This window comes from Camelina sativa, chromosome 19, assembly GCF_000633955.1.
Source record: "Camelina sativa cultivar DH55 chromosome 19, Cs, whole genome shotgun sequence".
NCBI classification, from domain to species: domain Eukaryota; kingdom Viridiplantae; phylum Streptophyta; class Magnoliopsida; order Brassicales; family Brassicaceae; genus Camelina; species Camelina sativa.
In genome coordinates, this window is record NC_025703.1 from 26,401,912 (window position 1) to 26,418,490 (window position 16,579).

General features: G+C 30.9%; 1 protein-coding gene across 1 annotated transcript; it reads right to left on the reverse strand.

Annotated features, from left to right (window-relative positions):
• Positions 2,757 to 4,697, reverse strand: LOC104768231. The gene is made up of 3 exons (XM_010492155.1): positions 4,554 to 4,697; positions 4,204 to 4,497; positions 2,757 to 4,061 (listed from the first exon to the last, which is right to left on the reverse strand). The coding sequence occupies exons 1-3, from the start codon at positions 4,695 to 4,697 to the stop codon at positions 2,757 to 2,759; spliced, it is 1,743 nt and encodes a 580-aa protein (XP_010490457.1).

Sequence of the window (16,579 nt, forward strand, 5' to 3'; positions counted from 1 at the left end):
TGGAGTGTGGTTTATCCAAAGAACCAACCTATTAACTTTGAAAGAATGTTTTCTCATTAATGAATCAGATAGTACATCAGTCACTTATATACAATATGAGATAAGCTAAGTAAAAGGAAGCTTAGCTAACTGATATAATAATACATATATATCATAATAGACCCCCCTCAAGCCGAATCATCCTGTAAGAAGACGCTTGACCCCGATAAACGAGAGAGAATAGACTGGAAGGATCCTGTATGTAAAGGTTTCGTCAAGATATCAGCAAGTTGATTGACGGTAGAGACGTGTAAAACAGAGATGAATCCAGCCTTCACTTGATCTCTTGTAATATGGCAGTCGATCTCAACATGTTTAGTCATCTCGTGAAAAACTGGATTATTGGCAATGTGCATAGCTGACTTGTTATCACAGAACAATTTGGCCGGAGTATCCACCTGTATGTGTAGATCCTTCAATAGTTGATGCAGCCACAAAAGTTCTTTAGTCGCCAATGCCATGCTTCTATATTCTGCCTCAGTGCTACTGGAACTCGCCACATCTTGCTTCTTGGATTTCCAACTGATCAAAGAAGAACCGAGAAACACGCAGACTCCAGAAACAGACCTTCTTGTGTCAGTACACGTACCCCAGTCAACATCAGCAAAGCCATTGAGACAAATCTCTGTCTCCTTTGAGTAGAATAAACCTTGGCAAGGATTATTCTTGAGATACTTCAGTAGTTGATGAGCCGCATGTAAATGCACATCAGTCGGACAAGAAATGAACTGGCTTAATCGGTGTACTGCAAAAGTGATATCAGGACGAGTGATACACAAGTACAACAGACGTCCAACCAATTCTCTGTAGGGTTTGGCATCATCAAGTAAAGTCCCTGTTTCGTTACTCAGAGGTATCTTAGGATCCATAGGAATTGGTTTGGGTTTACTACCTAATAATCTTGTATCCGCCAGTAAATCTAGGAAATACTTCCTTTAACAGACTGAAATACCATCAGAATTCCGAGCAATCTCTAAGCCTAAGAAGAATTTTGCTGGTCCTAGATCCTTCATCTTAAACTAACGAGCTAGTGCCGCCTTAATGGATCTAACAGCTTCATCACTATCACTGGCTATAAGTATATCATCAACATATACTAAGATAGCAGTGTAAGAGGTATCTGTTATCTTTGTGAACAGTGTGTTATCAGCATAGGACTGTTCAAAGCCTTCATCAGTCAAAGCTTTGGATAAACACTTGTACCATTGTCGGGAAGCTTGCTTCAAACCGTAGATAGACTTATGCAAGCGTAGAACCGGATTAGGAGGTAGGGTTGTACCCTCAGGCGGAGTATATCCTTCCGGCAAGCTCATATAGATCTCTTCTTCTAGATCACTGTGTAAGAAAACATTCGTCACATCCATTTGAGTCAAGCTCCATCCTTTTTTAGCAGCCAGGCCTAAAATCATCTTCACACTAGCAAGTTTAGCAACAGGCGAAAAAGTATCAAAGTAATCAACTCCTTCTTGTTGTGTGAATCCTTTAGCAACTAATCTAGCTTTATCTCGTTCAATAGAACCGTCAGAATTACACTTGATAGTGTAGACCCATTTACAACCAACCACATTCTTCCCTGGTGGTAATGACGTAACACTCCAAGTCCGTAAAGCCTCCATAGCATCAAGCTCCACGTTCATAGCCTTTGTCCACCACACAGATATTATGGCTTGTCGGAAGTTTTTGGGTTCGGTTTCAACCGAAATGGAAAGGACATAAGCTTGATATGTAGGTTTTAAACAAGAATAAGAGAGAACAGAGGAAAGAGGGTATGGTGTAGTGATCTGTTTTGGTGTAGGAATTGAAATTTGGGAATTGTTATGTTGTATTAAAGAACAGTGATAGTCAGAGAGATAACCTAAAGCCTTAGTTGTACGTTTGGGTCTCGCAATGGGCAAGGAGATCACAGACGTCTCGATAGGTTGAGTCTCTGAACTAGAGACACCAGAGTGTGTATGGCCAGATAGTGTGGATGATGACAATGATGGTATATGTATGGTATGATCATGCATGGGTGTAATAGCAGCGTCAGATATGTTAGGAGCAGGTAAAGGAAGTACACGATTGTCAAAGAAATCCGTATGAGGAATAGTAGTCTTATAAGGAAAAATATTTTCATGAAAGATGACATTTCTAGAAACCGAAACTACATTTGTATCCAAATGAAGAACCTTGTAACCTTTATACCCAGATGCATAGCCTAAGAACACACATTGATCAGCCCGAGGACTAAATTTATGCCTATCTTTCACTAAAGTTGACAAATAACATAGACAACCAAAAGATTTAAGAAAAGAGTATTCAGGTTTCTTGTGTAAAAGCAACTCATAAGGTGTTTTATGATCTAAAACAGCAGAAGGTATCCTATTGATCAGAAAAACAGTAGTGTAAACACAAGAACTCCAACAGAGCAAAGGAACATTGGACTGAAATAACAGGGATCTAGCGACATTTAACAGATGTTGATGTTTTCGCTCAACAACAGAGTTCTGTTGAGGAGTATAAGCACAAGAAAACTGATGAACCATGCCATGTTGTTGTATTAAATCCTGAAAAGCTAATTCAGGGGCATTATCAGTTCGTATCTCTTTAATCTTGGACTTGTATTGAGTATGAACATGTATAAGAAAATTGGGGAAAGACTTTGAAACATCACTTTTATTGCGTAACATATAAATCCAGGTTACACGAGTGCAATCATCAACTATTGTAAGAATAGACTATGTAGAAAATGGACCCCAAACATCTAGATGGACAAGATCAAATGGAGAGGAAGACCTATGATTATGAGACTCAAAGGATAGACGTTTCTGCTTAGCTAAAAGACATATGGGACATATAGACTCATTATCGAAACTAGACTTAGACAATTGTAAAATACCAGATAAACTCTTTAACTTGTCAGAAGATGGGTGTCCAAGGCGTTGGTGCCAGAGAGTGCCATCAACTCGCAAGGATCCAACAAAATGTGAAATGTCGGAAGATGCAGCAGGTTTGAAAATGTAAAGATTATGCAGAAGAACACCTCTACCAATCGTCAAGTCTTGAATAAACTCATGTATATAACATGAATCAAAAAAGAAATGAGCAGACATGTTGTTTCGTTGTAAGAGTGTAACATAAATGAGATTAAACTTAAAAGAAGGAACATGAAGAACATCATGCAGTATGAGGGAAGATGACAAATGCACAGTGCCACAATGTGCAATAGCCACCCAGGTGTCATCAGGTAGAGAGACTGTCACCCCTGAAACATCCATAGTCTCATTCAACATTGTAAGATCCGAACAAACATGACTAGTAGCTCCAGTGTCTATTATCCAACTACCATGAGGAAGTTTAGTAGAAAGAGAAGATAAGCATTGATGTTGAAAAGTGAGAGTATTATGTTCGAAACAAAGAGAAGTAGAAGGAAAAGTGTCAGGGAAAATGATTGTACCCGAAGAAGACTCCTCAGCCATAATACCATGTGCAGTGATAGACACAGCAAATGAGGAAGGGGCCGGAGTCTCTGAAGACTTAGCACGAACAGAGAGTTGTTGAATCAAAGATTGAGCTTGTTCTGGAGTAATCTGACTAACATCGAGATTAACTACACTCGAAGCAGGTGGAGGTAAGTATGGCATACCCTCCGCAGTAGAAGTAGAACCAGTAGTAACATTGGCAACCGCATGAGACTGTTGTTGAGGAGGAAACTGTCCTCTTGGTTGAAAGGACTGAGAAGGATAACTCTGTGGTCGCTGGGAAGACTGATAAGTGATCTTATAGCCAGGTATATATCCTGGAGGATAACCATGAAGTTTATAACACTTCTGGACTACATGACCAGTCATGCCATAGTGAGTACATAACGGTCGTGAAGACCTTGGCCTAAAAGTATTCTGAACCGCAGCATAAACTTCGTTATCAGATTGACCAGCAAACGGATTATAAGATACCTCCTCCATAGGTGTAGCAGTATGAGAAGCCTGAAAAATGACACCATCATTCTTGGAAGTAGGCTTGATAGTAGTGGTTCTTTCATCCTGTGTCACCATATGAAAAACTTCTTCAAGAGATGGGATAGGTTTCATCATTAGAATCTGTCGGCGAGAAGATGCATAAGACTCATTTAAACCCATAAGAAACTTAATAATCCGGACATTCGCATCTCCCACAAGTGCAAACAGGAAGCTCTACATAGTTACAATATTCCTCCCATAGTGTAACAAGCTCAGTGTAGTAAGCACTGATATCCATGGAGCCTTGTTGCAGATTGCTTAATCGTTGTTCAATCTCAAAAATGCGAGGAGCATCATCCTGCTTAAAACGAGATATAATATTCTTCCACACACCCTTTGCGGTGGGAATGAATAAGATACTCTGGCCAATCTTCTTGGATACATAGCTCATCAACCAAGTAGAAACCATGTCGTTACAATGCGACCAAGATCCATAATCACGATGACCATCAGATGGTTTCTGAATTGTCCATCAATGAAACCCAATTTGTTACGCACATTTAGTGCCATACGAACATATCTACGCCATGAATGAAACTCTGAACCAGTACTCAACCTATCAGAGATCAAAGCCATACTAGCATGATCCGAGCTATGAAGAAAATAAGGATTGTCATACTGATCAGTAGAAGAACGCGATGAACTATCATGCGCCGCCATTGAAACAACAACCCAAGAGGAAATCACTCAATCACAAAGATTCCAAGAGAATCAAACAAACAATACCTCAAGCAAGTACCAAAATCTCTCAATTGCAGAGCCAGAGCACAAGCAAAATCCAAATCGCGGAAGCTAAGATCTCAAGAACAGCCACGAACACAGCATAAGCGAAAGTGTAAACAAGATGATTGATCGATGTACTCATCGTGCTTATCAAATTCGAGCTAGATTTGAGCTGGATTTAGCGAATCAGATTGATGAACCGTTGATGATGAACGATTCGATGAAGATCGAGAAGATAAAATTGAAGATCGGATGATAATCTCCAGAAATTTTTGATTTTTCTTGAGTTTGTTAGAAGAATGTTCTTGAGAAAAGAAAGAATGAGAAAAGAGAGCGTTTCAGAGCTCTGATACCATATTAATTTTGAAAGAATGTTTTCTCATTAATGAATCAGATAGTACATCAGTCATTTATATACAATATGAGATGAGCTAAGTAAAAGGAAGCTTAGCTTACTGATATAATAATACATATATATCATAATACAACCCATGAGAATGTATAGTCTACGGAACGGAGACGATTGGGCCACGGGGGAGGCCTGGTCAAGACAAACTGGTCACAGGGACCATTCGTAGCCTCTTTCATAAACTACAACTCCAAGAATGCTTGTGGCTGGTCCACTGATAATGGAACCACGACCTCTACTCCTTGTAGCCCTGGTGGCTCGAAGTATTCTTCTTCAAGTGGTACTACTGAGTGGTTTTCGGAGAGAGGGATGGATTCTTCAAGCCAGAAAGTACTTTGATGGGTTCAGAAAAAGTTCATGGTTTACAATTATTATAAGGACAAGATACGGTTTTCTAAGGGTTTGCCAGTCGAATGCACTGCCAAAAACAAGAACAAGAACACAAAGTCTTGAGATTTTTGACTATTTTGTTTTTAAGCATTTAAAGAGTTTTAGGGTCTTGGTTTCTGTTAAGATTCATTACTCGTGATTTGTTCGTTGTGTGGGTTATATATGGGATGAGAAAGTTTTTATTTATATATATAGCAAATGGTAAAAAAGCAAAAACTTTGCGGCTGAATATTATTAATATATTTTCCCATTTGAAAGTGGTGAAAAAGTTGTTGACAATCTTTTTTTTCTTTCTTCAATCTAGAAAATGAAGAAAATGTACTTATCATATACTCCCATATCCAATCTATACTTAATAAAACTTCTAAGGTCGTCGACATAGATTTTCTGATGAGGTCGATAGCAACGAACAACTAAACTAGATGAATCAGAGATGCGCTATTTCGGTATTTTATATGAGAGATGGAAGATTTGCAACTAAAAGCAGACGAGAGAATGTCCTCTCTGGAAATATACGAAACCACAAACATTTCTTCTCTTCTTAACACTTTTTCATAAGCTTCATGTACACTTGATAAACTTTAATTTCAAGGACCTTAATTCTGCTTATATGTCCAAAATATGTTATTTGGTTTGGAGAGCTCTATATCTTTCTTCTTACCCCAAGCTATCTTTATTGTAATCGTCTGTACTAGCTACTCTCATCCCCTCTATAGTTTTCCTTTTAGCTCTTCACCTCGTAATGGACTTTTCCATGCTTTCTTTCCTAACTATATATCAACAGACTCCACCTAGAGACGATAAGCATACCAAATCAATGAAATTAAAATAAAATTAAAACAATGTAGTTTTTATTTATCTCATGAGTGCCCAATTCTCATGACTAGCTATCCTATACAATACATAGAGATTTTTTTAGGAAAAAATATCGCCAACTACACGAACTATAGGAGAATGCATGGTCACACATGTCAACTATACTATTGTATCTTCAGCTACACAAAGTAGATGTATTACATGGTCACATGCATAAACTATATAACGTTATGTGGTCAACACCATAGACATATAATTCTGGTACACCGGTCAATTAATTCCGACGAAGACCGATATTGACTCCGGCATTGACCAATATTGACTAAAAAGTATTCTAATTTTGTTTTTTACTATTAAAAATCAAAAATAATAAATTAATATATTAAATCGTTTCTGGTTTTTATAATAATAATAAACAATTATTTTAAATATCTAAATATTTTGTATATATATTTAATGTATTCATTCTTATAATAAGTTAATTTTTAATTTCAAAGTTAAACCTATTATATAAATAAAATCATTAATAACTATTTATATATATATATATATATATATATTAGTTTTGCTAACATAATTTTTTTGGATCTTCTATATATTAAAAATAAATATTGTGAGTTGTTTTTGTGTCATTTACATGTTATTACGAGTATGTAGACTTTAAATTAACGAGTATGTAAAATTTTATATAACTTTTACCATGCAAATTTAGACTAAAGAGTCTATATTCAATACTTTGCATAGTATTATTTTCTAACTAAAGTCATTGAGTTTGATTTTCTTGATATTTTATGGTTGAAAAACATTAAATAACATAACATTTTTCTATTTAAATAAATAGATTAAATACTAAGATAATGTTTTTAATTGACAATGTAAAAATAAGCAGTTCCCTTACTAATCTATTATAATAGGATATTCCAGTTTTAAATTAAATTTTCATATTTTCAAAATAATTATCGATGATTATTATTTTACTATTAGTTTAGCTTTGAAATTGAAAATAATTAAGTATTATAAGAATGAAATATTAAAGATATATACAAAATGTTTAGACTGAATATGAATATTTTTTTAATTATACAAAACCATAAATGATTCAATACAATAATTTATTGTTTTTGGTTATAATATAGTACATACAAAAATATAAAAAATACAAAAAAAAAAATTGGTCAATATTGGTCAACGCCGGAGTTAACGTCAGTCTTTGCCGATTTAGTCAACCAGTATACCAGAAATGTATATCTATGGTGTTGTGAACATGACATCATATATTTTATGCATGTGGCCATGTAATACATATATTTTGTGTAGCTGAAGTTACAATAGTATACTTGGTATGTGTGACCATGTATTCACCAATATTTGGTGTAGCTAGCCATCTTTTTATTACATTAATATATTTAGACATGCTTAACACATGTATTTAGTTTGAAATTAATTATATTTACATGATTTTAGAGTATGCTTATCGTTACCAAATTTAAGTTTGAATAGCTATTAAAATAAACAGAATGACAACACATAATCCATTTTATCTTCTACATATTACAAAATTGTTTCCAATTTTGCTGTATGGTCGTAGCCTAAATTCTAGCCTTGCATAGCTATAGCCCAATGAGGTAATCATAGCTAGAATGAGGTAATCATATAGTATTTTTAAAAACATATTGGTCTAATTGGTCATCATGTACTATAATTTGGCATAAATATAAATATATATTGAACAATTCACTTATATATTATTATTTTAATTAATAAAAATCTGACATGTCATACTATATTTAATAATCTATTTATTAACTTCTTTATAAAATAAGGAAACAAAATCTGTATATATTATAATAAAATTAAAAACTCAAACCGCTCTTTTATAAACCCGAACCGACCTATAATTTCATTCCAATTGTAAAATCAAAATTTTAACCACTACATTTGTAAAACCAAACCAACATATAATTTCGTTTTAATTATAAAATCTAAACCCTAACTACTTTATTTGTAAACTCACGCCGACATATAATTTTGTTTTAATTATAAAATCTAAACCCTAATCACTTCATTTGTAAACCCAAAATTATAAAATCTAAACTCTAACCACTTCATTTGTAAACCCAAACTGACATATAATTTTATTTTAATTGTTAAATCTAAACTCTAATCATCTTATTTGTAAATCCAAACCGACACGTAATTTTGTTTTAATCGTAAAATCTAAACCAAGCCAATGTTTAAATTTCCTTAATTAAAAGTATACAAAATTTGTTTCCTTAATTTGTTTTGCTTTTTAATTTAATTTTGATTTATTTATTAAATGAAATAATATATAGAGGATTCTGATTGGTTGAAAATGAGGAAGTGAACAACAAGGTTCACCTTAGGAGTGAACATAAGTATTTTTCATATATATTTGAATACAATTACTAATCATAAAAGTGTATTAAAAGTAAAACTCTCACATTTTTTTTTCCACAAGTAATACTCTCATATTATGACTATTACAACTGCACAAAATTAGGGGTGTCAAAATGGTTAACCCAACCCAACTCAACTCATTATCCAATGAGTTAAAAGTAAAATGAGTTTATGAGTTAACTCAACTGATTTAACAATTGTGTTAGATTAACCCATGAATCCATTTAGTTAAATGAGTTAGATGAATAATTGGGTTAACCAACTATAATATAAACTAGATAATATCCCGCGCAAATGCGCGGATTGTTGTATAATAGAATATATTAATTAATTTAAATTTCTTTGATAATCATATAAAAAAACTTAACAAATTAATTTAAATGTCATTAACATTTTTGATACTTTTATTTATTCAAATCATACAATATCAAAATATATAACTTATTTAAATATAATCATACATACATTATACATATCTCTTAAAGTTATTTATTTTTTATTGTTCAACTTTGATAATAATTTTTATTAGTATTTTTAAGCATTTGAGGTAATAAAATATTATTAATAATAAAAACGAAATTTTACTATGTGATTTAAATATATAATTTAAGTTTTTCATATAAACTAACACATAACCTAAAGTATTTAATAATTAAAAGCTAAACTATTTTGAAAGTAAAAAATACATATTTCCTATAAAATTATATGGAGTGCATTCAAAGTTTTAAAATACGATAAAGAAATCTTTTTTATATTCCCCTTAATTTAAGAATCTTAAATTAAGATATATTGCTAGGTTTAGTTATAATTTTTAATTCTTGTAATTAAAATCTAGATAGAAAATAAAAAATCAATTTGTTTTTTTTATATAGAAAATCTTTAAAGTACATATTTGGATTAAATAAAAAAATAGTGATTTTTATATCATTATATGTTGAATCACAAACTGAATATAATGATTATTATTCTAAAATAAATGTATTACAATTTTGTTGGATGTAAGTGAGAGTTAAGAAATATTGATTTGATAATTATATTACAATTTTTTTATATTCCCCTTAATTTAATTTATATTGCTAGGATTAGTTTCAATCTTTCATCCTTGTAGTAAAAGCTAGAAAGAAAATAAATACCAAATTGCTTTTTTATATAGCAAAATCCTTAAAGTGCATATTTGAATTAAATTTAAAAATTATGACTTTTATATAATTATATGTTGAATCACATACGAAATATAATGATGAGTATTCTAAAATATATTTATTACAATTTTGTTGGAGGTAAGAGAGAGGTAAAAAAAATTGATTTGATAATTATATTACAAAAATTTCCTTCATGAGAACATTTCAAATTTTAAGAATAAAATAAATATACATGAATTTGTAAGAACTAATCAAACATCTAAAGTAAAGACTTAAGATGTTTTCTTTAGCTTGATTCCCTTATTATGAGATGGTTATAACCAAAATATTATTATGGTCATCAAAAATTTATTATACATATTAGAATACATATGTATTCTAAATCAAAATAATATAAGAAAACAAAGAAGAAAATGAGAAGTACATAAAACAAAGAAACAATAAAATTCAAAACAATGTAAAATATATAGTAAACAAAAAATTTAATCAAACTCTTATTTGGGTTTACAAGAACATTATAAAAAAACAAAGAAATTATTTAGGATTTGGGATATGGTGGAGGAGGATGTGAGAATGGTTATTTATAGGATAAAAAGTGATGGAAGTTACATTTCTAAAATAATTAAATTTGAAAAAGTTACAATTATAATTAATAGTGTGTTTAAATGAAAATGAATGGAGGAGAAAAAGTCAATTCACATTTTCTGTAATTTCAGTTATAATTCAGTAGTAAAAAATGAATTTAAAGTATGCATTAATCTATATAATAAAATGTCTTGGCTAATTAAAAATGAATATTAAAATTTTAAAATTAAATGTCAAATGGACCAATAAAAGGAATAGGAATATCTAATTCTCAAATAAACTTGATTTTTTTTTTGTTAAAACAAACATATGTGCATTTAAATCTAACTATGGAAATTTAAAAAATAAATATGAATAGATTAGAAAGGCAAGAAATATAAAAGAAATATTTTATTTTTTATATGAATAAAATAAAAATTGTAAACCATGTTAAATATATATAATAATTTCTAAATTAAAATATATAATCAAACTTTTACAACACATATGAGATATAACAACATTTGATATTGGTAGGAGAGGAGGAGATTTTATTTTCAGTTATAATTTTATTTTAATGTGTGAGTTAAATGTATTGTATTAATTGGTCTTAAATATTGTTTAAAGCAATAAAACAATTAGAAGTTAATAAAAACATTAGAAAACATTAAATAAAAATCAACCAATAAGGAGAGATCAAAACCTTACTTTTATGTATATGATTAATTATATTTAATAGGAAATAATTATAATTAATTTTTATCATCATTTTCACCATCATTATCATTATCACCATCATAACTTTCTGGATGCGTTTTGGCGAGAAAATTGTCGGTTTGCGTTTTGGCGAGAAATTTACGGGTTTGCGTTTTAGACAATAAATTGACGGATTTGCATTTTGGCGGGAAAATTGCGAGTTTTCGTTTTTGGTGGGAAATTTATGGGTTTTTTGCAAGAAATTTACAAGTATTCGTTATGGCGGAAAAATTGCGGTTTTGCATTTTTAACGGGAAAATTTACGGGTTTTTCGTTTTTGACAAAAAAATTACGGATTTGCGTTTGGCGGGAAAATTGCGGTTTTGCATTTTTGACGGGAAATTTACAGACTTGCGTTTTGGCGGGAAAATTGTGGTTTTACATTTTAGCGGGAAAATTGCGGATTTGCGTTTTGGCGAAAAAATTGCGGATTTGCGTTTTGGCGGGACAATTATAAGTTCAAAATTTTGGCGGGAAAATTGCAAGTTTGAGATTTTGGGGAAAATTATAAGATGATGATGATGACATCATGTTGTTGACTATGATATATATGTTGATATGATGATGGTGATATTAATATGATTATGAAGGTATGATGATGATGATGATAATGATAGTATGACAATGTTGATGATGATGATAGTTACATGAAGGTATGATGATGATGATAGTATGATGATGTTGACTATGATATATATGTTGATATGATGATGATGATGATAGTATGATGATGTTGATATTATGATGATGATAATAGTACGATGATGTTGATGATATTAGGTTGATAATGAAGAAATTGATGGGTTAGTGATTAACTCATAAACCCATTATAACCAAATTCATTTGACTCATGAACTAATTTAATCATCAACATATTTAATCCATCAACTCATTAGTGTCAAAATTTTTAACTCATTACTTCATTAAGGTTCATGAGTTGAGTTGAATTGGGTTGACTCATTAATCTTGACCCATTTTGACACCCCTACACAAAATATATTGTCTTCATCATTATTGATTATAAAAATATTATAGAAAGCGCGGAAAAATATTATTTTCAACTTTTTTTTGTAAAAAGTGGTAAATTGTTACGGTAAAAATATTTTTAAATTAATATTACTGAAACCGTGAAAATCTGTAAATTTATAAAGACATTAATTAAAGAGAAATTTTCTTAATTTGGTAATCTTTCCAAAATATATATTTTAAAATAAAATTTAATTGTTATAAGTATAACAAGTTTTTTTTTTTAATGCAAAAGGACGCATGTTCAAAATTGTGTAGTTCACGAAAAAATATACGAAGATGCGAAGGTTTGGCAATCTAATCTGAACAAGAGCTGTCCACATGAGAGTCGCTTGAAGGTTCACCTACCTCCCACTAGAATCATTTACAACAAACATAACAATTATTATGTCTGAGAACGGTAAAAGTTTTTGAGATAATAAAATATTAAAAAATTAACTCTAAAAAGGTTAATATGTGTGTATATACATATATTTTGGTAATTTTATATAATAATTAATTTAACATATTGACGAGACTATATATTTACAAAAGATTTTCAAAAAATAATATTGTCTTATTATATTATGATATAGTGTCTAACATTAGTCTAACTTTGGACCATAGAATTTTTATTTATTTATATTAATTATTAATTTATAGAGCTTTTACTATATAATGTTAATTTTTTTACATAAAACCCTAATTTTTTTATTTCTTGGGATTTTGATTAAAGAACATTAGCTTAGGCCTTTAGGATAATGTTTCTCAAATTATATGACAATTCTTTTGGTTTTTCGAAAATTCATTCATAGGAAAATTGTTGTTGAGATAAATATAAAAATGTAGGAGTATCTTTTCATATCCATGTATTTCTATCTCTATCTCAATTTTTTTTCCGGTCGTTATCTATCTCGACCTCTTATCTTCTTACATCTTGTTTTTTCGTATTTGTGTTTAATTATTGTATATTAGTGATTCATTTTTTTTTCCTATTTGACTTCAAATGGATTTTACAGAATTTTGAGATGATTGGCCTGTGTGACCGACAGTCAAATGTTTTTGTATTCTTGTCAATTTTTTTTGAGAATTTGTTAGAAATACCTCTTTTGGGATATTCTTTTTCAATTTTTTTTTTTTGAATATATTCATTTTTACCCTTTTTTTACACAATTATAAAATCTTAAATTAAATTTAAGAATTTTGTTTTTAAGTTTGGATTCTCTATTTTACATTTAGGATATAATTTTGAGGTATAAGGACTTAGTATTTGGAGTTTAGTACTTAGAATTTAATTGTTTTATACATAAAAATGAGTATTTTTGAAAATGGACAACATAAAAGGTGATTTTTAAAAAGTGACATAGTAAAAAGAGTATTTTTGAAAATCCCCCAAATTTTTTTTATAGTAATTGTGATTATCAATTCTAATCATTTTTTAGCATTTTGAATAGAAGTACCTCCAACAAATGTGGACTCAAACACATTGTCTTAGTATGAGATAATCTTGTAGATATTTTGCACACACAAATAATTAAAAATCTTGCAAAATATTCTTGATTAGTTGACGTTAGTTTCTCTTCACTCTTGAAGATGTTTTTCGAAATAGACTAATCAAGCAAAAGTTTGTCGAACATATGCAAGAAAGATTAAATAAATTGATTTGATTCATGTAACAAATAAAATACCCATAACCTATAATCAATATATAAGACTAATTATAACGTGAGAGGTAACTTTTGGGTTAAAAGTTTTAGAATCATGAGTTTCTTTAAAAATACTATTTTCTAACTACCTTTTTCAAAATACTTAATTTTCTGTCGATTTTAGATTTTATATTTTTCAAAATTTTAATGACATCTTACCCTTGAAAAATATTTAGTCAAAATTTTAAATTACTCACCAAATAGTACTCTCGTTTTTTTTTTTGCCACAAAATCTAATTTTCATTTTTTTTTCGCCAAAAACATTGTGAATGTCGAATTCACTTTCTCAAATATTTGTCGTGGTTTAAATTCTCAAGATAAAAAATACAAAGAAATTAAATTTCCGAAGCTATGGTCTCACGCTAATTCCGGTAATGGGCAAAAGATCACTATCCTAGAAAAATGTATAGAGTTAGCATGACTAGTTATTTTTTTACTGATTCAATTCTTAAAACTAATTCCATTAACCATTTTTGTTTGTCAACAATTTCACTCGGTTTGAAGTATATTCAATTTTGTTTTAGTGTTGTTACTTTTAGATATTTTTGGATGAAAATAAGTAAATAACCAACTCGAATTCCATTTTTTTGGTGTTACTTTTAGATATGGGAAAATCACTAGTTTGACCCAAATTGAGCAGTTAATTGCTAGATTAACTCCTAAAATTTGAGGGTCAGTTGGGTTAGTTTTATACCGAAAATACCCTTTTTTCTTTGTTAGGAAAAAAAAGTCAATATTACCCTTGGTTAAAAATTCCTGCAATTTCGTTTTTTTTTTTTTTTTTTATAAAAGTCTGCCATACAAGTAATGGCAGATTAATTTGTAAGTGGCAGATTTATTGTCGATGGCAGTTTTTCTTTGGCAGACTTATTTTAGATGGCAGATTAATTTGCAGAGTTTGACGGCAGATTTTGTTTCTATGGCAGATTTATTTGAAGTGTGTAACGACAGTTTTTTTGTGAACAACAGATTTTCTTAACGCGACAGACTTATTTATAAAGTCATGACAGATTTTCATTGTTTTAGTCAATTTTCTTGGAATTTTGTGGCAGATTTTTTATGATTGTTGTAACAGTTTTATTTTTCACTTAAAAAATCTGTCACATTGCGACAGATTTATAAACGTAAAATTAATTGCTAGTTTGACATATAGTGGTGACAGATTTTTTGTAAGTTATGACTGATTTTTGGATTGATGGAAAAATCTGTTGTTTGATAACAGATTTTCGAAAGTCTTTTTAAAATTGCTATATTGACCCACATGCACAATATACGTTATGGCAGATTTTCTTATGTTATGACAGTTGTTTTAGGGGTAATGACAGATTTATTAGTGCCTTTTGTGACATATTTTTTTAAAGTTAAGCGACAGACTTTTGTAGCAGTTGCCATATATGGCGAGAATCTAGGTTTTACCTTATTTTTTTCTCTTTTGTATCGTGCCTCCCCTCCCCTCTCCCTATATCGACTGAAATTTTTTTTCTCTTTTGGGTTCATCTTATTTTTTCCATAAATTCCTTCTTCCTCCTCTCCAATGTGGATTTAATCATGCTTTCTTTCCTTTTGGGGTTCATAATCGACTTCTCTATTATTTTCCTTTGAAGGTGGTATTTTTTTCCTATATCTTCCTTCACGTTTTAGAGTGATTGTTACACAACCAAGAGAATATGAAGCATGTGATTCTCGTTTGTGGTAATTGGATCTTTGACAACAACAAATGGTTGTTTGTTGTTGATAATGAAAGGGGTTCACGAATTCTACAATGTAACGATCAAAGCAGATTTGATGATTGCATTGAAATGGTATATGAGGATTACAGGCTGGATAACAAGGTATTTGATGTTGTCTTGAGTTACAAGATCTCGAAGAGGTTATTGCAGGATTTACCCAGTGATACACCACCAGTTATTATCGATAATTCTCGTCAGTTGCACACTATTCTGGGACAATTGGAAAGGGTTACAGGTCGACTTTGTGTTGAAGTGAAGAAGAAAATACAGACTGATTTGAATCACAAAGGTAAGAAACGAGGAAGAGATGAAAATGATCAGGTTGGAGAAGAGTATCTTGATATGGCCATCGACACAAATGAAGAAGAGATCGATGAAGATGATAGTAGATTTGATTATTGTGATGATTCTGACGGAACAGATTCTGATGATGAGAATTTTACCATGTATGGAATTCCACCAGAAGAAGAGGATCAACAATTGCCAATGAAGAACAGGAGTTCATTTTTTTATATTGAAGAAAATAAGGAACATGTTGATGTCTCAAAGGTAAACTTGGCTTCTGTGAATTTGGATGTTGGGCAAATGTATGATACAAAGGAGCACTTAGAAACACGGTTGAAGATACTAACCTTGGTACAAAGGTTTGATTATTTTGTTTACAAATCGAGACCAACACTATTGATTGTCAAGTGTTGGGTTAAAGGATGCAAGTGGAGGGTAAGAGCTGCAACAATAAATCACTTTCCAAAGTTTGAGGTCCGTGTGTTTATTTCAGCACATACATGTTCTGTAACAGAGCGCTCTACACGTGCCCGACAAGCAGATCATCATATTCTAGGAGAGTTGTACAAAGATTTTGTTGGTGGAGTTGGTCCCAAGG